The 22,372-nt window shown below is 42.0% G+C and overlaps 1 protein-coding gene across 2 annotated transcripts in view; it reads left to right on the plus strand.

The window, feature by feature from the left end:
• ZNF449 (zinc finger protein 449) overlaps positions 1-6,320 on the plus strand; it is a 37,221-nt gene extending 30,901 nt beyond the window's left edge. For both annotated transcript variants that reach the window (XM_037821855.1, XM_037821857.1), the window contains exons 4-5: positions 3,088-3,201; positions 3,396-6,320. In XM_037821855.1, coding sequence (XP_037677783.1) covers positions 3,088-3,201; positions 3,396-4,291 — 1,010 coding nt within the window. In that variant the 3' untranslated portion in view covers positions 4,292-6,320. The remainder of the gene's footprint in view (positions 1-3,087; positions 3,202-3,395) is intronic.
• Positions 6,321-22,372: the final 16,052 nt, after the last annotated feature.

The following is a 22,372-nucleotide window of genomic DNA, read 5'->3' on the forward strand; positions in this document are numbered from 1 at the left end:
GTGGCTCCTGTTAGCCTATAATTCTTGACTGGTGTAAGGAGGTGTGGCTCTTTTTCCCCAAGTTCTTAAAGAAAGGCAGGTAGTAGAGCTGGGCCCCACCCCTTTCCTCTTAGAGAGGATAGACCCCCTATGCGGAGGTCATTAGCATTTCAATGGTCTCTCTCTGCTTGTGCTATACCCTTGTCTGGGTCACAGAATTGGGAACTGAAAATGGCTGAGGCTTTCTCCACTGAGCCAAAAAAGGAACAGAGAGTCCCCTTCAGAGCTAGTCCGAGGTGACCTTCCGGCTCTCCAAGGTCAGTCATCACCCAAAGCTTCTGTCTGCTTGTTGGGGATTTGTACCTCATAGTGAGCAGTTCACACTTGCTAATTAAAACCCCAGTTGGAGCGCAGCTGAGCTATATTCCCTTGCTGGGAGAAAGCTTCTCTCTGGCACCACGAGGCTTTGTAGCTCGGGCTGTGGGGGAGAGGTCTCCTGATTTGGTTCCACAGTTTTTACTTACAGATTTTATGCTGTGATCTTGGGCATTCCTCCCAATTCAGGTTGGTGTATGATGAGTGGATGGTCACGTTTGTCCCCCCACAATTATTCTGGATTATTTACTAGTTGTTTCTGGTTTTTTTTTAGTTGTTCCAGGGGGACTACTTAGCTTCCACTCCTCTCTATGCTGCCATCTTAGATCCTCCTCAGTTATTGTACTTTTAAATCCTGGAATTTCCATTTGGTTCTTTTTTGTAATTTCTTTTCTTTATTGATGTATCAGTTTGAAGTGACAGTTGACACCATGTCTTAATTTTCTCCTTTAATCATGGTTTCCTTTAGTTCTTTGGACTTAATTATAATGGCTACTTTGAAGTCTTTGTTAAATCTGATATCTGTTCTCTCTTGTAGGCATTTTCTTTTGCCTTCTTTTCCCCCAGTGTGTGGGCCATACTTTCCTGTTCATTTGCATTTCTCATAATTTTTGTTGTAAACTGGACATTTAAAATAATATAGTGTAGCAATGCTGTGTGCTTATCCCTACCCGGGTCTTTACTTGCTTATTATTTTAGTGACTTGCTGTATTATTTAGTGAATTCCTCCTGCCTCCCCACTCCTTGCAGTGTCAAACCTCTGACATTGCTCCTCATGGGGTTCAGACTTGGATATGACTACAGTCACCCAGGGATGACAGTGATTTTGGGGCTTTCTTTGACTGTCTCCCTGACCACACCCCATGGCTAAACTCCACTAATTTTTGATCTGATTACTCTATTGTTTTCAAAAATGCCTTAGGGAATAAATTTCTCTACAGACTAATCCAATTAAATTCAGGCTCCACTGAAAGGATACCTCCTGAGGTCAGTTTTTGCCCCAGGAGGACTCCTACCAGTTTTCCCTTTCTTCAATTCTTTCCTGCAAATGAGCCAGCCTAGAGTTTAATCTGTATATCCAATGAATCTGCCAATCTCCTCTAAATTGCCCTCATCACACCCTCCACTTTTTTATTGTCCTTAGGCTTGGACTTCTCTGTGCTCTGTTGTAAATGAGGTTAGTCCCCGAGAAGAGATTAGTAGCTATCCCCACCCCCAGGCAAAGCCCTCAACCATGGCCCTGGAGCTGGAGATAGGGACAATGGTGCTCTTCTCTGAATGACATCACTGCTTTAAGAGCTGAGCTCAAGGTGGAGGGTGGAGCATGATCCTCAGATTTTCTTGGCCTACTTCTCCTAGCATGTAGAGTATTATGCCTTATGAACTGGAACAAGGGTAATCTGTGCATTAGTATTCTCTTCAGTGCTGCACCCAGGCTACAGTCTTCTGGCTAGGCAGAAGAAGGGAGCCCCCACCACTCAGCTACACTTGCCTAGAATTTAGTAGCTTCAGTAACAGATAGGTGGGACCAGGATGAGAAATGCTGACATCCTGCCCCTTCTTGGAAAATAACTATGTGACATAGCTAGGGGAAGAGGGAGCCCTGGGCTCTTGGCTTTAGCACTTTATAGTGTAGTTTTTATCTTGCTGAAGAGGGGGAGAAAGGGAGTGGTCTTGATTCAAATACTTCAGACTCTTGTGTTTCTTCACATATTTTATTAGATTTTCTTGAACAGATGTTTCTTCATTTTCTGTATGCCATTAGGATCATTTCCAGCGACTTTAAGTGGCTGTTTTTTGTGTGGCTGTTGCTTTTTTCTTTCTTCCTTCCTTCCATCCTTCCTTCCTTCTTTATTTCATTCTTTCTTTTTAAATAATATTCACCAGTTTCACTATGGAGCAGGTCTGCAGAGTTCCTTAGGCTGTCATGTTGGAAGTCTATTTCCCTCCCTTCATTTAGATCATAAAGCAGTTATTTACAATCCACATTTTATTGCAGACCAGTAAACTCTTCCAGAGATGAGGAAGGAGAGGAAGGGTTGTGGAGAAGAGGTTGCAAGCCATAACTGCTATCGATGAGGAGAGGGGTGGTAGGTTGCAGAGGGAGACTGAGTGGTAGAAATATATCAGAAACACTGATGGTTATTTGAATTAATTTCAAGATAATCCACTTCTAGATGAAAATAGCTTAGCTGAAACAAACATTTTCAAGAATATTTTGTTGTTGCCAACCCAGTTCCCAGTTCCATTTCCATTTTAATTTGAAATTTTCTTTACTGAAATTAGCCCAGTAAACAGGTTCATGACTCCCACTCTTATTTCTCTCTCTCTCTCACTTGGCATTAAATAACAGAGTGATTCTTAGTTTTAATATGCCCAATCTTTAGGAAGATTTACTTCATATTTTGACCCAAACCTAAATAATTCTATTATCAGAATAGATATACAACTAATTTCATGCATTGACTTCACCACAGAATTGATTCACCATCACCATCCCATACCATTCCATAGATTAGAGGAGAATATCCATGAACTCAGCAAAAATGATCTTTCACTCATATTGGTTTTGTTCTTGTATTTAAAATGATTCTTTACAGAAACTCCAGGTGAAATAAATCAAATTGAGGAGGAACTAGTATTGAGAGACTGTTTGTCCAAAACATCAGCATGAACTCCAGAAAAACCATTGGTGACCAAAATTATGTTGCTTTTCATCTTTCTTATGACTAGGCTATCCAATACCAAATCTTGACCCAAGCTTCCCATTGGAGCATAGAGAAGAGACATGGATGAAGGAATTACAAGATTCCACAGAAATGGAACAATTACTTGATTCCAAGATAGGTAAGTAATTGTTCACTGAATACTAGGGAAGAAAAAAAAGAAAATTTCAGCCTAATCATGGTATAAAGAGCTTTGGGATTCCACTTGGGAGTCTCTATCTTCCCACCAGTGGTTTAATAGAATTCTCTTTTTCCCCTTACTTTCTTTCCTCTTTGGAACAAAGTGACATTTTCAATTTCTGTTTCTTCTCTCAGATTTTGATATCGGGATAGAAAATGAAGAAGACACTTCAAATCTGAAAAGGCTTGATGATATATATCCATTTATTGTTACTTTAGAGGGGAATTCTCTCCATGGTTCCATTTTGCAAAAAGACTATGAACAGTTAGAAAATCAATGGGAAAAACCTCCAGAGGAGTTACAGACAGATTTAACAAAACTTGTAGATGATCAGAACCACTCTCTGGGAGAAAAACCTGAGAGCTCCAACCTGGAAGAGCCTCTCAACCCTAGACCCCATAAGAAAAAGAGCCCAGGAGAGAAACCTCACCGATGTTCTCAGTGTGGAAAATGTTTCGCTCGTAAGTCACAGCTTACTCGGCACCAGAGAATTCATTCAGGAGAGGAACATCACAAGTGTCCTGAATGTGGGAAAAGCTTCCTTCGTAGTTCAGACCTTTATAGACACCAACGACTTCACACAGGGGAGAGACCTTATGAATGTACTGTATGTAAAAAACGATTCACTCGGCGGTCACACCTTATAGGGCATCAGAGAACACATTCTGAAGAAGAAACATATAAATGCCTTGAGTGTGGGAAAAGTTTTTGTCATGGATCAAGTCTTAAAAGACATCTGAAAACTCATACAGGTGAAAAACCTCATAGATGTCATAGTTGTGGGAAAGGTTTTCTTCGGCTGACAGCTCTTACTTTGCACCAGAGAACTCACACTGAAGAGAGACCATTTAAATGCAATTATTGTGGAAAAAGCTTTAGACAGAGACCAAGCCTTGTGATTCATTTAAGAATTCATACAGGGGAGAAGCCATACAAGTGTAGTCATTGTTCTAAAAGTTTCAGGCAGAGAGCAGGCCTTATTATGCACCAAGTCACTCATTTTAGAGAAGACTTCTTTAAGAATTGTTGAGGGAAACCGTTCCTACAGAAATTGACACTAACCCCCAAATTCTTAACCTTCAACAACCTGTTTGTCATGGAAGAACAGTTTTGTTTCAGCCTATAAAAACAGCTATTTTTGCAACCCCTATCTTTCAAGGCATACGAGTTCTAGAGTATTCACTTACTCTTACAGCTGTCCTAGATTCAATTTATTCTGTCTCCATAACTTGTAATCTTTTCATTACAATGAAAATGTTTGTGTCCCAAGCTGACCATGTCATAGGTATAAGCATAAAGCATATAAATGGTGACATTCCTTTAGGTCTAGGGTCAGTATAGTGGATTATCCCAGTAACCATTTCTGTCTGAGATATCTATTATAGCAGTATTATAATTGTTCTGTTGTGTCATTATGAGAGGTGAATATATTAGTTCAAGGTATTAGGATGTGCCCAAAGTGGCAAGAAAAGAGATAGTGAAGTTTGGTCAAACTATAAAAATCTGTCAGGGCCACAAGCGTTAAGGGAATTTCAGCTGCCTGGTAGGCACTGAGATATTCCCATTGAAAATTTTATGTTTTAGAAAATGAAGTTTTTAACATTTACTTTGAATGTTGTAAAGTTTCCTAGGCTGCTTATTTGGCAGTCTGTGATAATGCTCCCTAGAGCTGAGTATTAATTTGGTGATGTATTTTATTCACAGAATAAGTAAGGTCTATGTCTGGAAAATCCCACTTGACAGCTGAGTTCATACAGTAAGAATCTGATTTAATTTAGATGGACTGAAGAAGCAGTGTTCATTGCTTTTCACTCTCCTTTGGTATTCTATCATGTGTCTCTTGGTGCTTTTTATTTCTACCCATTCTTTAATTCAGTATCTCACAAAGTGTGTGTCATAGAGCAATGAGTTCAGCAAGATGTTTTGCAAATAAGTTTGGTAAATTCTCCCCTTTGTAGATTTCACAGTGCACATCAGCACATGAGAATCTCTGGGAGGCCTTCTAGTAAAGGGAAGAAAACACCTTTTTTTTGGCTCAATGTTTTCCAAACTTACTGGACTCCAGACTCCTTTTTCATGTATGCCTAGTAATAACCCACAGAACTAGCATTTTGCAAATATTCCTTAGAATGCACTGCCTTAAACAATATTTCTACAGTGATCAGTTTAGACTTTTTACTCCCAAGCCTAGTTATCTCAAGGGGTGCTGTGAAAAATTATTTAAACATATATATCTTTTATGTAATACATATACTTGCGCATGCACACACACATCACTGTAAGGAAGTGAGAGTCACTAATTCAGATAATTTATACATTTCCCAGTGATTCTCATCCTCGTTTAATTTTACTTATAAATGCATACACACACATTGCTACTAATATAAATGTTCTCATGTAATCACATTAAAAACTCAAATTGCTGCAGCAAGGGAAGAAATCTCTGAGTCAGTTAAAGCTGTTAATACACAAAAATATTCATTGATTTTGGATCCTTGCTGTGAAATATAAGAAATATCACATCCAAGCATTTTCTCTTTATGAAGATATCCAGTCTTCCTTTCCTTAAACTAGAATCAGGGAAAGTGTATCTCTTGTACTCCACTGAAGTTGTTGGAAGTGATATTCAACATAAATATGTGTTGGGTATCTACTATGTGCCTAACTAGCCCTATTCTAAGCTTAATGCAAGTTAGTAAAATAAGAAAAGGTGACTCATGGGTCAGGTTCATAAAGAGTTTACAATCTCTTTAATTAATCGAGAACAATGCAAAAGAGTATGTAATGAAGTGCCAAATCATATCAAACACTAGAGCCAGGGTGTGTCTTTAATTCTTTTCATCCAGGTCCCTGTATGATGCTGCTATACTTCTGGGATTAGAATTGGGATCCCAGTAGCAATAAACCTATATCAAGAGAGGAGTCTGAATGTAGAGATGAAAAATGCTGAATATAATGACTTCTCTTTTCTCTCTTGTGGAATTGCACTTAAACCAGAACATTCTGTGCCTTAGAATGGATGTGCCCAACTGCTCTGTATCTATGCAATATTTTAATAAAGTGGAATGGTATATACACTTCTTGCTTAAATTTCATTAACTAATTGGTTGAACAAACTAGAGCTGCTTCCCTGAACTATGGCAACAAGCACTGCAATTGACTACTGTCCCTGCCCCAAGTCAGAATCACTCTTTGTTGTTTAATGGTAAAGCATTTAGGACTAGGAATTTTCCTCTAAGACTAGCTTTGATTACATTCCATAATTTTTATATATGATGTTCTTATTGAAGATTTCAAAATCACTTGATATTACAGTTCATTTTAATTCCTCTCTGACCCAAGAGTTTCACAATATTGGCATTTTCCTCTTAATTTTTGGCTTTACTGCATTGTGATATAAAAATGAGTTTCCTTCTATTTCTGCTTTTAAAGTTCATTTAGATTTTCTTGAAGACTTATTTTTTATAAAAGTGGATAAATTATCCTAAATACCCTAGAAAATAATCTTTGTAGAGCATAAATCTGGAGTACAGATTTGGACTTTTATGTCTTTAGATGCATCCCTTGCGCTCATGAAGGGGCAGTGATATAGAAAGGACTGGGTTGCTACCCATTCTGCCTTCCTTCATTTTTGTGCTCCCCTTGCTTGTTAAGTGATTTTAAAATCTATGTTATGGATGTTTTATACCAATTATTAATAGCTGCCTAGCTAGCTATCATGGCTAGTAGTATAAACAGGAATATAAAGGACCTAGGAGAGACCTACTTCTCTAAACCAAGCTGAGAAAGTCCTTTAAGAATTTTGCAACAGTGACCCTCTGAAATCAGCAGGAATTGTTTCATAGTGTGCTGAAGATGTTGTTTAGGCTAAATTCAAGGAAATTAAGGAATGTCCAGGCAAATCAGCCCCAGGGGGCTCACAATCTAGTGGAAGGGAGAACCATTACATTTTGCAAGAGAAACAATCTTGGGACCCTCCAGGAAACTGCATGGTTTTTCTTCCTGAATTCTCTCTCATTTCTAGCTTAATGATATGTGTTGAATAATCTCAGAAATAATAATCCTCTAATTATCTTTAACAGATGTGAAAGGGGGTGGAAAGAATGCTCATCTCTTAGCCTCTCCTTAGCATTAATAATCCATTCACTCAGCTCCCAATTCTGGGCATTTTAACAACTGGGATTAGTGTGGTTGTGCATTCCTTCCTCCCCGTAGTGATGTGTAAGTCAGCTTTCATCCAGTCTCTTCCAGTTTTCATTGTCAAACAGGACTTCCCAGAGGACTAGCAAGGCCTAGGGCTTTAGTTTTTAGGATCCTAGGTTATTGAAATATCACAAAAATATTAAAATATTTTTAATATTTATATTTGACATCTTTAACACACAACAAAAAACACACAGGAGAGGGAGGTCTGTCTCCCGGGAAACAGGGGGAAAACAAACTGCTGTAAACATGGGAATTACAAAACAATTAGGAAGCAAAAGCCCAGGAAAGGACAGAGGCACAGAAAGACAGGAAAAACTCTGCACTCTGCATTGGCTTTGAGCAGACCTTCCTGATAAGAGGGCTGAAGCTCAAGAAAATTTCTGTCTTATCACCAGCTGGTTATAAAACCAGGAAACAGACATCCCAGGGAGTAAATCCCAGAGTTAACATTTTAAAATATTTAAATGTACAGTGTGCAACAGAAGAGTACAAGACAAACAAAGAAACAGGAAATGATGGCCCATCCAATGTAAAATGATAAAAATCAGAAAACATCAACAAAGAAGATGATAATGTGGGCATACTAAATAAAGTCTTTCAAAAATTATCTTAAAAATCCTCAAGAAGATATTCTCGGGACTCGGGCAAGATGGCGGCATAGAGAGGAGTGGAAGCTAAGTAGTCCCCCTGGAACAACTACAAAAAACCAGAAACAACTAGTAAATAATCCAGAATAACTGCAGGGGGACAAACGAGACCATCCACTCATCATACACCAACCTGAATTGGGAGGAATGCCCGAGAACACAGCATAAAATCTGTAAGTAAAACCTGTGGATCCAAGTCACGAGACCTCCTCCCCCACAGCCCGAGCTGCAAAACCTCGTGGTGCCAGAGAGAAGCTTTCTCCCAGCAAGTGAATATAGCTCAGCTGAGCTCCAACTGGGGTTTTAAGTAGCAAGAGTGAACTGCTCACTACAGGTACACATCCCCAAAAAACAGACAGAGGCTTTGGGTGATGACTGACCTGGGAGAGCCGGAGGGTCGCCTTGGACTGGGTCTGAAGGGGACTATCTGTTTCTTTTTCGGCTCAGTGAAGAAAGCCCGTCATTTTCAGTTTCCAGGGCTGTGACTTGGGGAAGGGTGGAGACAACACAAGCAGAGAGAGAGACCATTGAAATGCTAATGACCTCCACCTGAGGGGTCTGTCTTCTCCAGGAGGAAAGGGGTGGGGCCCTTTCCATTCAGAACCAGACCCCAGAGCCTGGGGGAACATGGCCATACCTCCTCACACCAGTCAAGAATTATAGGCTAACAGGCATCACCTGCTGGGCAGAAAAGCACAGTGACCTGAGGCATCAAAGGGTGGAGCAATTTTCTAAGACACACCCACAGAGAAACCAGATACTGAATATTTCTTCCCTCTGGGACCTGAGCCTGTTCTGGTCTGGGAAAACCTGACTTGGATAACCAAGGAAACCATGCCTAGACAACAGAAAATTACAACCTACACTAAGAAAAACAAAGTTATGGCCCAGTCAAAGGAACAAACGTACACTTCAACTGAGATACAGGAATTTAAACAACTAATGCTAAATCAATTCAAAAAGTTCAGAGAAGATATTGCAAAAGAGATAGAGGCTGTAAAGGAAGCACTGGGCATGTATATGGCAGAAATCAAAAGTTCAAAAAAACAACTGGTAGAATCTATGGAAATGAAAGGCACAACACAAGAGATGAAAGACACAATGGAAACATACAACAGCAGATCTCAAGAGGCAGAAGAAAACACTCAGGAACTGGAGAACAAAACACCTGAAAGCCTACATGCAAAGGAGCAGATGGAGAAAAGAATGAAAAAATATGAGCAACGTCTCCGGGAACTCAAGGATGAAACAAAGTACAATAATGTACGTATCATTGGTATCCCAGAAGGAGAAGAGAAGGGAAAGGGGGCAGAAGCAATAATAGAGGAAATAATTAATGAAAATTTCCCATCTCTTATGAAAGACATAAAATTACAGATCCAAGAAGCGCAGCATACTCCAAACAGAAGAGATATGAATAGGCCTACGCCAAGACACTTAATAATCAGATTATCAAATGTCAAAGACAAAGAGAGAATCCTGAAAGCAGCAAGAGAAAAGCGATCCATTACATACAAAGGAAGCTTAATAAGACTATGTGCGGATCTCTCAGCAGAAACCATGGAGGCAAGAAGGAAGTGGTGTGATATATTTAAGATACTGAAAGAGAAAAACCGCCAACCAAGAATACTGTATCCAGCAAAGCTATCCTTCAAATATGAGGGAGAGCTCAAAATATTTTCTGACAAACAGACAATGAAAGACTTTGTGAACAAGACACCTGTCCTACAGGAAATACTAAAGGGAGCACTACAGGGTGATAGAAGACAGGAGTGTGTGGTTTGGAACACAATTTTGGGAGATGGTAGCTGTATTAGTTAGGGTTCTCCTTGGAAACAGAATCAATGAGAGATGTCTCTTATTATCAAATTGTAAAAGTGACTCACGCAACTGCGGGAGCGCATGAGTCCAAATTCTGCAGAGCCGTCAACAAGCTGTCAACTCCAAGGAAGACGTCCGACGAACTCCTCAGGAAACGAACTGGCAACTTCGACGAGCTCCCCAGGAAAAGCTTCACTGAGCAGCTGAAGAAGAAGTGAAGGTTCTCTAACTGTCCGGCTTATAAGCCTCCAACTGATCACCCGGACCAAATCCAGCCAATTGCATTCTCTCACTGTGGAAGCACGCCCCTTGATGAATCATCAGTCAGCTGCAGTCAATTGACTGATGATCCGACAAACCAACCAGCCTCAAATAGCCTCACAGGAATCGTCAGGCCAGTGCCCGCTTGACCAGACAGCTAGGCCACCTAGCCAAGTTGACACATGAACCCAACCATCACAGTCCACCCCTTGTCAACTTGGCAGTCGTACACATCACCTAAAACCATATCTTCAAAATGAACGTTACAGCTTATGCCATATGATAAGGGGATAAGACAGAGAAGAAAGCAAAAATATTTTCTTCACAGACAAATACAAACATAATCATCACAAAACGAGGAGGAAATATTCATATCATCATAGTCCTCGTTTCTGTAACTGGTCACGTGGCAGTAGTTCATATTTATCACGACCTTCTTCCACTACCCATTCCATGTTCCCTTTACCCTCAGCAAGCACTTCAGCTGGCCGTGGTTCTTTGCCTGGTGGGGTGACCCAAAACTTCATTCCTGAAGTTTCTTGGCCATTGGTAGTCCTGCCTGGATTGGGTTGTTGCAGTTTTCCATTGACTTGAATCACGGGGCATGGTAGTACTAAGAGACGCCCCAGGGGATCTCCTGTATGCCAGGAAAACTCTTCTTTACTTCCATTGTGTAGTTGCAGTGCTATTTCCCCTTGATAGTCAGGATCAATCACCCCAGCCAGTACAGTAATCCCCTTACTTGCCTGTTGATTCAGAGGCATAAGAAGCCCAAAGTGGCCAGGTGGCAGCCTTAACTTCCAGTTCAATGGGATTATTGTTGTGTTTCCTGGTGGAAGCACTCCTCCTTTTGGAACCAAGACCTGTAGACCAGCAGAGCTTAAACTTGCAGGGACAGGAAGCAAAAATTTCCCTAGTGGATCACTAGGAGTGATAGTGAGTGGTGCTACTCCTGTTTCCACCCCTTGATTCCTGGACCCATGAATCCTGGCTATGGGAGAAACAGCACCATAGAGTGGACGCTGATTCAGAGCATACACAGCCTCCTGGAGAACACTGCCCCAGCCCTGCAAGGTATTGCCACCTAGTTGGCGCCGTAATTGAGTCTTCAATAGGCCATTCCACCGTTCTATCAACCCAGCTGCTTCTGGATGATGGGGAACATGGTAAGACCACAGAATTCCATGAGCATGTGCCCATCCCCTCACTTCATTTGCTGTGAAGTGGGTTCCTTGGTCCGAAGCAATGCTGTGTGGAATACCATGACAGTGGATGAGGCATTCTGTAAGTCCACGTATTGTAGTTTTGGCAGAAGCATGTCGTGCAGGGAAGGCAAACCCATATCCGGAGTATGTGTCTATTCCAGTAAGAACAAATCGCTGCCCTTTCCATGATGGAAGTGGTCCGATGTAATCAACCTGCCACCAGGTAGCAGGCTGATCACCCCGAGGAATGGTGCCATATCGGGGACTGAGTGTGGGTCTCTGCTGCTGGCAAATTGGACACTCAGCAGTGGCTGTGGCCAGGTCAGCCTTGGTGAGTGGAAGTCCATGTTGCTGAGCCCATGCATAACCTCCATCCCTACCACCATGACCACTTTGTTCATGAGCCCATTGGGCAATGACAGGAGTTGCTGGGGAAAGAGGCTGATTGGTATCCACCAAACGGGTCATTTTATCCACTTGGTTATTAAAACCTTCTTCTGCTGAAGTCACCCTCTGGTGAGCATTCACATGGGACACAAATATCTTCATGTTGTTTGCCCACTCAGAAAGGTCTATCCACATACCCCTTCCCCAGACTTCTTTGTCACCAATCTTCCAATCATGTTCCTTCCAAGTCCCTGACCATCCAGCCAAACCATTAGCAACAGCCCAGGAATCAGTATACAGACGCACCTCTGGCCAGTTCTCTTTCCAAGCAAAGTGAACAACCAGGTGCACTGCTCGAAGTTCTGCCCACTGGGAGGATTTCCCCTCACCACTGTCCTTCAGGGATATCCCAGAAAGGGGCTGCAGTGCTGCAGCTGTCCACTTTCGGGTGGTACCTGCATATCGTGCAGAACCATCTGTAAACCAGGCCCGAGTCTTCTCTTCCTCAGTCAACTGACTGTAAGGAACTCCCCAAGATGCCATAGCTGTGGGCTGGGCAAGAAAAGGTAAGGTGGAAGGAGTGGGGGCCATGGGCATTTGGGCCACTTCCTCATGTAACTTACTTGTACCTTCAGGACCTGCTCGAGCTCTATCTCGTATATACCATTTCCATTTTATGATGGAGTGCTGCTGTGCACGCCCAACTTTATGGCTTGGTGGGTCAGATAACACCCAGCTCATGATAGGTAACTCAGGTCTCATGGTAACTTGGTGGCCCATGGTTAAGCGTTCTGTCTCTACTAAGGCCCAGTAGCAGGCCAACAGTTGTTTCTCAAATGGAGAGTAGTTGTCTGCAGAGGATGGTAAAGCTTTACTCCAAAATCCTAAGGGCCTGCGTTGTGATTCTCCTATAGGAGCCTGCCAAAGGCTCCAAACAGCATCTCTATTTGCCACTGACACTTCCAGCACCATTGGATCAGCTGGATCATATGGTCCAAGTGGCAGAGCAGCTTGCACAGCAGCCTGGACCTGTTGCAGAGCCTCATCTTGCTCCAGTCCCCACTCAAAACTAGAAGCTTTTCTAGTCACTCGGTAAATGGGCCGGAGTAGCACACCTAAATGAGGAATATGTTGTCTCCAAAACCCAAAGAGGCCAACTAAGCGTTGTGCCTCTTTTTTGGTTGTAGGAGGGGCCAGATGCAGCAGCTTATCCTTCACCTTAGAAGGAATATCTCGACAGGCCCCACACCACTGAACACCTAGAAATTTTACTGAGGTGGAAGGGCCTTGTATTTTTGTTGGATTTATCTCCCATCCTCTGCCACGCAAATACCTTACCAACAAATCTAGAGTAGTTGCTACTTCTTGCTCACTAGGTCCAATCAACATGATATCATCAATATAATGGACCAGTGTGATGTCTTGTGGGAGGGAGAAATGATCAAGATCCCTGCGGACAATATTATGACATAGGGCTGGAGAGTTGATATAACCCTGAGGTAGCACGGTGAATGTAAACTGCTGGCCTTGCCAGCTAAATGCAAACTGTTTCTGGTGGTCCTTGCTGACAGCAATTGAGAAAAAAGCATTTGCCAGATCAATAGCTGCATACCAGGTACCAGGGGATGTGTTGATTTGCTCAAGCAATGATACCACATCTGGGACAGCAGCTGCAATTGGAGTCACCACCTGGTTAAGCTTACGATAATCCACAGTCATCCTCCAAGACCCATCTGTTTTCTGCACAGGCCAAATAGGAGAGTTGAATGGGGATGTGGTGGGAATCACCACCCCTGCATCCTTCAAGTCCTTAAGAGTGGCATTAATCTCTGCAATCCCTCCAGGAATCCGGTATTGCTTCTGGTTCACTACTTTGCTAGGCAGAGGCAGCTCTAGTGGCTTCCACTTGGCCTTTCCCACCATAATAGCCCTCACTCCAGGAGTCAGGGAACCAATGTGAGGATTCTGCCAGTTGCTGAGTATGTCTATTCCAATTATGCATTCCGGCACTGGGGAAATAACCACAGAATGGGTCCGGGGACCCACTGGACCCACTGTGAGACGGACCTGGGCTAAAACTCCATCAATCATCTGACCTCCATAAGCCCCAACTCTGACTGGTGGACCAGAGTGACGTTTTGGGTCTCCGGGAATTAATGTCACTTCTGACCCAGTGTCTAATAATCCACGAAATATCTGATCATTTCCTTTTCCCCAATGCACAGTCACCCTGGTAAAAGGCCGTAGGTCCCCCTGGGGAAGGCTGGGAGGAAGATTAACAGTGTAAATTTTTGGCAGTGTGACAGGGTCCTTCTCCAAGGGTACCCGGCCTTCCCTTCATTCAAGAGGCTCTGGATCTGTAAACTGTCTCAAGTCTGGGAATTGATTAAGGGGCCGTGACTCTCTGTTTTTGTAATTCAAGGGAGATTTTTATTCACGTGGCCTAGAATTCTTCTGCTTATATAGTTCAAACAAGAATTTAGTCGATTGCCCATCTATTTTACTACTTGGTACTCCATGATCCACTAGCCAACGCCATAAGTCTCTGCGAGTCATATTATTTTGATTGCTACTTTGAGCCTGTTTTACATTATGGTAGCCCTGTCCACCTTGTCTGTGGCGATTAACTGCAGCCACTTGGCTTCTGCTGACTCGGGACCCGATTATCCCCATTGTGTTTAAGGATTCCAGCTCAGTGACAGCAGTTCCTACAGTAATATCTGACCTACAGAGAAGGGCGACTACAGAGCTCTTCAGGGATGATGGAGCTAGTTTCACAAATTTATTCCTTACAGTCCTGGTAAAAGGTGTGTCCTCTGGACATTCCAGGACTGTGTGAGCAGGTTTTCCATGATAAATCCACTCTAACATTCCAATCTCTCTAAGCCTTTGAATCCCCTCCTCCACATTATACCAGGGCAGTTCTGGCATTTCAACTTCTGGTAATGCCGGCCACCTTTTGATCCATGTTTCAGCCAGCCACCCAAACAAACTGTTAACACCCTTTCTAACCCCTCGAGCTACAACATTGAATGCAGAATCTCTGCTTAGTGGGCCCATATCAGTAAATTCAGCCTGATCCAACCTTATATTCCTTCCACCATTATCCCACACTCTCAATATCCATTCCCACACATATTCCCCTGGTTTCTGTCTGTATAAGTTGGAAAACTCATACAGTTCTTTTGGAGTATAGCGTACTTCCTCATGGGTCACACTTTGTACCTCACCCTTTGGGGCTTGTTGGGACTTGAGCCTAGTTATAGGTCTTGAAGCAAAAACTGGTGGTGGGGGTGGGTCATGAAAAGAGTTAGAATTATCTCTCAAGCCATTCACCTCAGGGCACTCTGTTGCATTTTCATCTCTTAAAACAGGATTAGTCTCTCCAGACGAAAGAGTGAGGGCTGCTTCCTCAGGGGAGGTGATTACAAGATTAGCAGGCATTGAAGGGTCAATCTCCTTAGGTGGGAGTTGCGTGGCAGGCTCCTTAGGGCAGACTGGAGGCAGAGAAGCTGTTTCCCCAGGACAGCCCTCTACAGGTAAATCTAACAATGACCCAGCAGAATCCAGGGTTCCAATGTCCTCACTGTCATTATTATCAATCCATATGTCTCCATCCCAAGTTTCTGGGTCCCATTCTTTTCCAATCAATGCCTTTACTTTAACAGCAGACACCCTGAGAGGTTGAGATTTTAGTTTACGCTGTAAATGTGCTACTCGCACAATAAGAGACTGCGTCTGATTTTCAGAAACCTCCAGTCTGTGGGCACAGGAAATAAGATTTTCTTTCAGGGCACAGATGGAACTCTTTACATCTGTCATACGGCATTCAAGTTTTGAATTTGAAGCCTTTAGCTCATCCCTTTCTCTTACAACTGTATCCAAAGTATCTAAGAGCAGCCAGCCAACATCATTATACTTCTTAATACTGCAAAACTCTGTGAAAGTGTCGAAAACGCTGTCACCCAGAGCCTCGCTTCGTACTAGAGCACAATTAGGAGAATCAAATGGTGCTATTTTGCGTATTTCCTTTGCCAACTCCTGCCATGGACTCTTAGTACCCTCTTGATTATTGGAAATAGAGTCATTAGTGCCTCTGAATCTAATCAGAGTAGAAAACAAGTTGTAAAAGCCCATTTTAAGATTCCGTTTCTCAAGAACCACTTCCGGTACCAAGTTGTATTAGTTAGGGTTCTCCTTGGAAACAGAATCAATGAGAGATGTCTCTTATTATCAAATTGTAAAAGTGACTCACGCAACTGCGGGAGCGCACGAGTCCAAATTCTGCAGAGCCGTCAACAAGCTGTCAACTCCAAGGAAGACGTCCGACGAACTCCTCGGGAAACGAACCGACAACTTTGACGAACTCCTCAGGAAACGAACCGGCAACTTTGAAGAACTCAGGAAACGAACCGACAACTTTGACGAACTCCTCAGGAAACGAACTGGCAACTTCGACGAGCTCCCCAGGAAAAGCTTCACTGAGCAGCTGAAGAAGAAGTTGCATTCTCTCACTGTGGAAGCACGCCCCTTGATGAATCATCAGTCAGCTGCAGTCAATTGACTGATGATCCGACAAACCAACCAGCCTCAAATAGCCTCACAGGAATCGTCAGGCCAGTGCCCACTTGACCAGACAGCTAGGCCACCTAGCCAAGTTGACACATGAACCCAACCATCACAGTAGCACAACAATGTAAGTACACTGAACAAAGGTAACTATGAATACGGTTGAGAGAGGAAGGTGGGGAGCATGTGAGACACCACAAGAAAGGAGGAAAGATGACTGGGACTGTGTAACTTGGTGAAATCTAGAGTATTCAACAGTTGTGATAAAATGTACAAATACGTTCTTTTACAAGGGAGAACAAGCAAATGTCAACCTTGCAAGGTGTTAAAAATGGGGAGGCATTGGGGGAGGGATGCAATCAGCATAAACTAGAGACTGTAACTAATAGAATCATTGTATTATGCTTCCTTTATTGTAACAAAGGTGATATACCAAGGTGAATGCAGATAAGAGGGGGGGATAGGGGAGGCATGTTAGACACTTGACATTGGTGGTATTGTCTGATTCTTTATTCTACTTTGATTTAAGGTTATTTTTCCTTTTGCTGCTTCCTAGCTGTCATTTTTTTTTCCTCTTTCTTTTGCCTCTCTACCTTCTTCGACTCTCCCTCCTGCCTTGTGGAAGAAATGTAGATGCTCTTATATAGATAGTGGTGAAGGTGGTGAACACATAAAGGTATGACCATGCAGAAAACCATCGATTATTTACTTGGGATGGAATGTATGATGAGTGAACAAAATCATATTAAAAAAAAATGGGTTGATGACAAAACCTCGAGGGCAATATACTGAGTGAAATAAGCCAGACACATTAGGACAATTACTGCAGAGTCTCACTGATAGGAACTAATTATAATATGTAAACTCATAGACATGAAATATAAGGTACCAAGATATAGGACGAGGCTTAAGAATGGGGAGTGGTTGCTTAGTATGAGCAGAATGTTCAATTAGGATGAGCTTAAATGTTTGGAAATGAACATGGGTGTTGGTAGCAAGATGTGAGAATAACTAACAGCGCCAAATGGTGTGTGAATGAGGTGGAAAGGGGAAGCTCAGAGTCATATATGTCACCAGAAGGAAAGTTGGAGGTCAAAAGATGGGAATGTATAAAACTGAATCCTGTGGTGGGCAATGTCCATGATCAACTTTACAAATACTAGAAATCACTTCCATGAACCAGAACAAATGTATGACAATACAATTAGAAGTTAATAATAGAGGGGCATATAGGGAAGAACTATATACCTATTACAAACTGTATACTACAGTTAGTAGTATTTCAACATTTTTTGATAAACAGTAACAAATGTACTATATCAATACTACGAGTCAACAATTGAGGGGGGTTGGTTAGGAATAGGGGAGGATTAGAGTTTCCTTTTCTTTTTTTCTTTTTTCATCTTTCACTTTATTTCTTGTCTGGAGTAATGAAAAGTTTCTAAAAATTGAACAAAAATTAAGTGTGATGGATGCACAGCTGTATGAGGGTACCCAGGGGCAAGTGATTGTACACTTTGGATCTTTGGATAATTGTATGGTATCTGAACAATCTCAATAAAAATGAAAAAAAAAAATCCTCAAGAAGATGAAGGAAAATACACAGTAAGAACTAAAGAATATCAGGAAAACAGTGAATGAACAGTATGAGAGTCCAGGTGACCTAATCATGCTTGTTGTCTCACAGTGAACCTTAAAATTGTTCCAGCAGTCACAATGATGCTTGTCTCACACTGAGACTTCATCTTGTTCCAGGAGTCATTCATGTACATGTCATGTCAAACTGTTACATAACCTGAATCTGGCAGTCAGGTTCATAATTACATTGTCACAGTGAACCTTAATTTTATACTAGTGCTGTTTCTTTACCATGTTGTCTAATAAAAAACTCTACCCTTATTTAAGCAGTCTTGTTTATTCTCACTATCTCACACTGAATATTAACTTTATTTGAGCACTCATCTTCATGCTTGTCGTCTCACATTTAACATTAACCTTATGCTAGTGGACACCATGATTATCATTTATCAAAGAATCATAACTTTATTCCAACAGTCATCATCATACTTATTTTGTGTCACACTGTGTGGTAAACTTATTCCAGTATTCATCTTTTTATGTTTATAGTCTCACGATGAAACTTAACTTTATTTCAGCAGTCATTTCCTTGCTTGTCTCACATTGAGCTTGACCTTATTCTGGCTGTCATGTTTATGCTAGTCTCACATTGACTATAACCTTATTCCAGCATCCATCTTCATGTTTGTTGTCTCAAACTGAAAATTGACTTTATTCCAGAGTTCATCTTCATGGGTGATGTCTCTCACTGAACCTTAAACTTTTCCAGCTTTTATCACTACGTGAGTTGTCGCACACTGAACCTTAACCTTATTACAGCTGTCATCTTCATTCTTCTGATCTCATAGTGAACCATAACCTTATTCCAGCATTCCCCTTAACGCTTGATGTCTCACACTGAAAGATAACCTTATTCCATGGTCATCTTCATGTTTTTATCTCACACTGAAATTTAATCCTACTCCATTGGACTTCATGCTTGCACCTCACATTGAACATTATCTTCATGATTATTATCATATTCTGCAGGTCCAGGAGGGCACTGCAACAGAAGTGAAAGTATGAGCTCATCAGCTCTAAATGAATTGGTATTGCATTGTTTGCCCTGCTTTCCCTGTATTCCAACCCAGCTTTTGGAGGGCTTGAGTAGGCACAGCCCTGAAGCCAAAGAACACGCCTGGCACAGAGTGAGACATGGGTTTATTAGGACTCCCCAACAGGAGGGTCCCTAGTGGCAGCAGGCAGAGGGAAATGGAATTAGCCCTCTGCAAGGGTGGGGGTGTGAAGGGACAACTTATAAGGGACAAAGACATTCCATAGGGTATGAGAACAAGAGTTTTAGCAGGGTCGCATGACACAGGGATCTGGAGATTTGTTATCAACAGTGATCAGAGGAGGGGTGTTTCAATGCTTTGTTTACAACACCATATGAACATACTTTCTTCCTTCAGGAGGTCTGATGACCTTCAACTTCTGTCCCAGTCAAGCAGGCTGCTATGTGCTGTGGGGCTTCATTCCCCATTAGGGAGGGGAAGCCTGGGCCCTGGGTCCCCACATCCTGGGTCAGGGGACATAGGGTGGGGATGATCCTGGAATCAGTAGTCCTTGTTGTGGCTGAGGGGAAAATGGCTAGGTTCCAGATTTTCTATAAGAGAGAAAGGAAAGGTGAGAAATACTAGGTAGATACTCTTTTGCTGTGGGAAGCAATGTTAGAGCTCCTACGTCTGTGATGATGATGCTTGAATAAAGTAATGCTTCACTGTAAGGCAACAAACATGAAAATGACCTCTTGAATAAGGTTAAACTGCAATGTGAGACAACAAGCAAAAGGAACAACTGGTAGAATAAGGTTAAGGTTTAATGTTACCCAATAACCATGAACATGACCACTAAAATAAGGTAATGGCACAATTTGACCCAGCATGCATGAAGATGTCGCTTAAAGTAAGTTTAAGAGTCAATAGGAGACAATAGATATGATGATGATTGCGGGAATAAGGTTAAGGTTCAGTAGTGAGACAACAAGCATGAAGATGACCATGGGAATAAATTTAAGTTTCAGTGAGCAACAACAAGCATGAAGAAGAACACTGAAATAAGGATATAGTTCACAGTGCAGCAGCAAGCAAGATGATTACTGATGCAATCAGGTTAAAGATCAATTTGATACAACAATTAACATAACCACTGGAATAAGGTTAGCAGTCAGGGTAAGTCAATAAGCATGAAGATGACTGTTGCAATAAGGTTAAGGTTTTCATGGTGAGGCAACAAGAATTAACATAATTGCTGGAATGTGTTTCAGGTTCAGTGTGTGACAACAAACAAGATTACTGCTGGAATGAGGTTATGGTTTGATACAGTAGGCATGAGGATGACTGCTGGATAAAGGTTAAGATTCAGTGTGAAACAACAAGAATGATAATGAATGCAGGCTCAGGTTAAATTTAGGGATAAGACAATGCTCCGGTTTGCTAGTGCTGCTGAGATGCAAAACACCAGAAATGGATTGGCTTTTATAAAGGGGGTTTATTTGGTTACACAGTTACAGTCTTAAGGCCATGAAGTGCTCATCAACAAAGGGTACCTTCCCTGGAGAAAGGCCAGTGGCATCCAGAAAACCTGTTAGCTGGGAAGGCAGGCTGGCATCTGCTCCGGAGTTCTGGTTTCAAAACAGCTTTCTCCTATGACGTTCCTCTCTAGGCTGCAGCTTCGTTCCAAAATGTCACTCTCAGTTGCTCTTGGGGCGTTTGTCCTCTCTTAGCTTCTCTGGAGCAAAATTCTACTTTCAAGGGCATTTTCAAAATGTCTCTGTAAACTGCAGCTTTTCTCTCAACTCCTGTGGGTTCTTCAAAGCATCCCACTTGGCTGTAGCAAGCTTGCTCCTTCTGTCTAAGCTTTTATAGGGTTCCAGTGAACTAATCAAGTCCCATGCTGAATGGGTGGGCCACGCCTCCATGGAAATTATCTAATCAGAGTTATCACCTACAGTTGGGTGGTTCACATCTCCATGGAAACAATCAAAGAATTACAATCTAATCAACACTAATACGTCTGCCCACACAAGATTGCATCAAAGATAATGGTGTTTTGGGGGACATAATACATTCAAACCAGCACAGACAACAAGCATGAAGATGACTGCTGGATTTAGTTAAGGTTCAGTTTGAGACGTTAATCATGATGGCAGATAGTAGAATATGGTTACGGTTCAGTGGATGAACAAAGCAAGAGAATTACTGCTGCAATCAGGTTAAGATTCAGTGTGAGGAATGAGAAGCAAGATGGCAGCATATGGAGGTGTGGAATTTAGTTAGTCCTCTAGAACAACTAGTAAATATCCAGGAACAACTAGTAAATAGACTGGAACAAGTGTTGGGGGACATCCGTGACCAGACACACATCATACACCAGTCTGGAATGGGTGAAACAACTAAGATCGCAGCACAGAACTAAATGGAAATATCCTCATATTGATTGTGGTGGTAAATGCATTACTATGTGATTATACTAGAAATCATTTATTGTTTACTTAGCATGGATTATATGGTGTGTGAATAAAACTGTTTAAAACATAGAGGGATACAAGTGCTAGAGAAAATGTGGAGAGAGGGATGTACCTAATCACCATTGGTGGGGAAGTAGAATGGTGCAGCCCATCTGGAGGGCAGTGTGGTGGTTCCACAGGAAGCTAAGTATGGGGTTGCCATATGGTCCTGCAACTGTGTTATTGGGTATGTACTTGGAAAAACTGAGAGTTTTTGCACATTTGCACATTTGGACATTTGCACATTTGGACATTTGCACATTGGTGTTTGTGGTGGCAGTATTCACGATTTGCAATGGATGGAGGTGGCCTAAGGGTACATTAACTGATAAACCAAATGGTGAACTGTGGTGTACACATACAATGGAATACTGAGCAGCGGCAAGAAGGAATGAAGTTGTGAGGTATGCAACTAGGTGAATGGATCTTGAGGACAGTAGGTTGAGTGAAATAAGCTAGAAATGAAAAGACAGACATTATAACACCTCACTAATATGGACTAACAATAATGTGCAAACTCTGCAAATTGAATCTGGGAGCATGGGTTATCAGGGGAAGCCTTATGTAAAGGTTCCCAGATTGTAAGCTCTTACAGCAGTCACTTCTATTCATGAGTTGTAACAGTTACTTCTAAATTCTGAGATGCTGAGCTGTTTGTGTGTGACCTGGTCAGTCCCTGGAGCTTCAGGAAATCTGTGTGGTGCCTGGGACTCAGAGCCAGAGTTCAGCAACTGTGAGTATTGGCATTGACCCATGCAGTAACTGTTAAACAGGCTAAAAAGGAGATCAGACTTTGATTGGAGATAGGAACAAAATGGACTTGGTTGAGATTGGGGTAGATCAGACTAAAGGGTAGAGGATGATATTAACTGTGTTTTAAAACTTTGGCT

This window comes from Choloepus didactylus, chromosome X, assembly GCF_015220235.1.
Source record: "Choloepus didactylus isolate mChoDid1 chromosome X, mChoDid1.pri, whole genome shotgun sequence".
Classification (NCBI taxonomy): domain Eukaryota; kingdom Metazoa; phylum Chordata; class Mammalia; order Pilosa; family Megalonychidae; genus Choloepus; species Choloepus didactylus.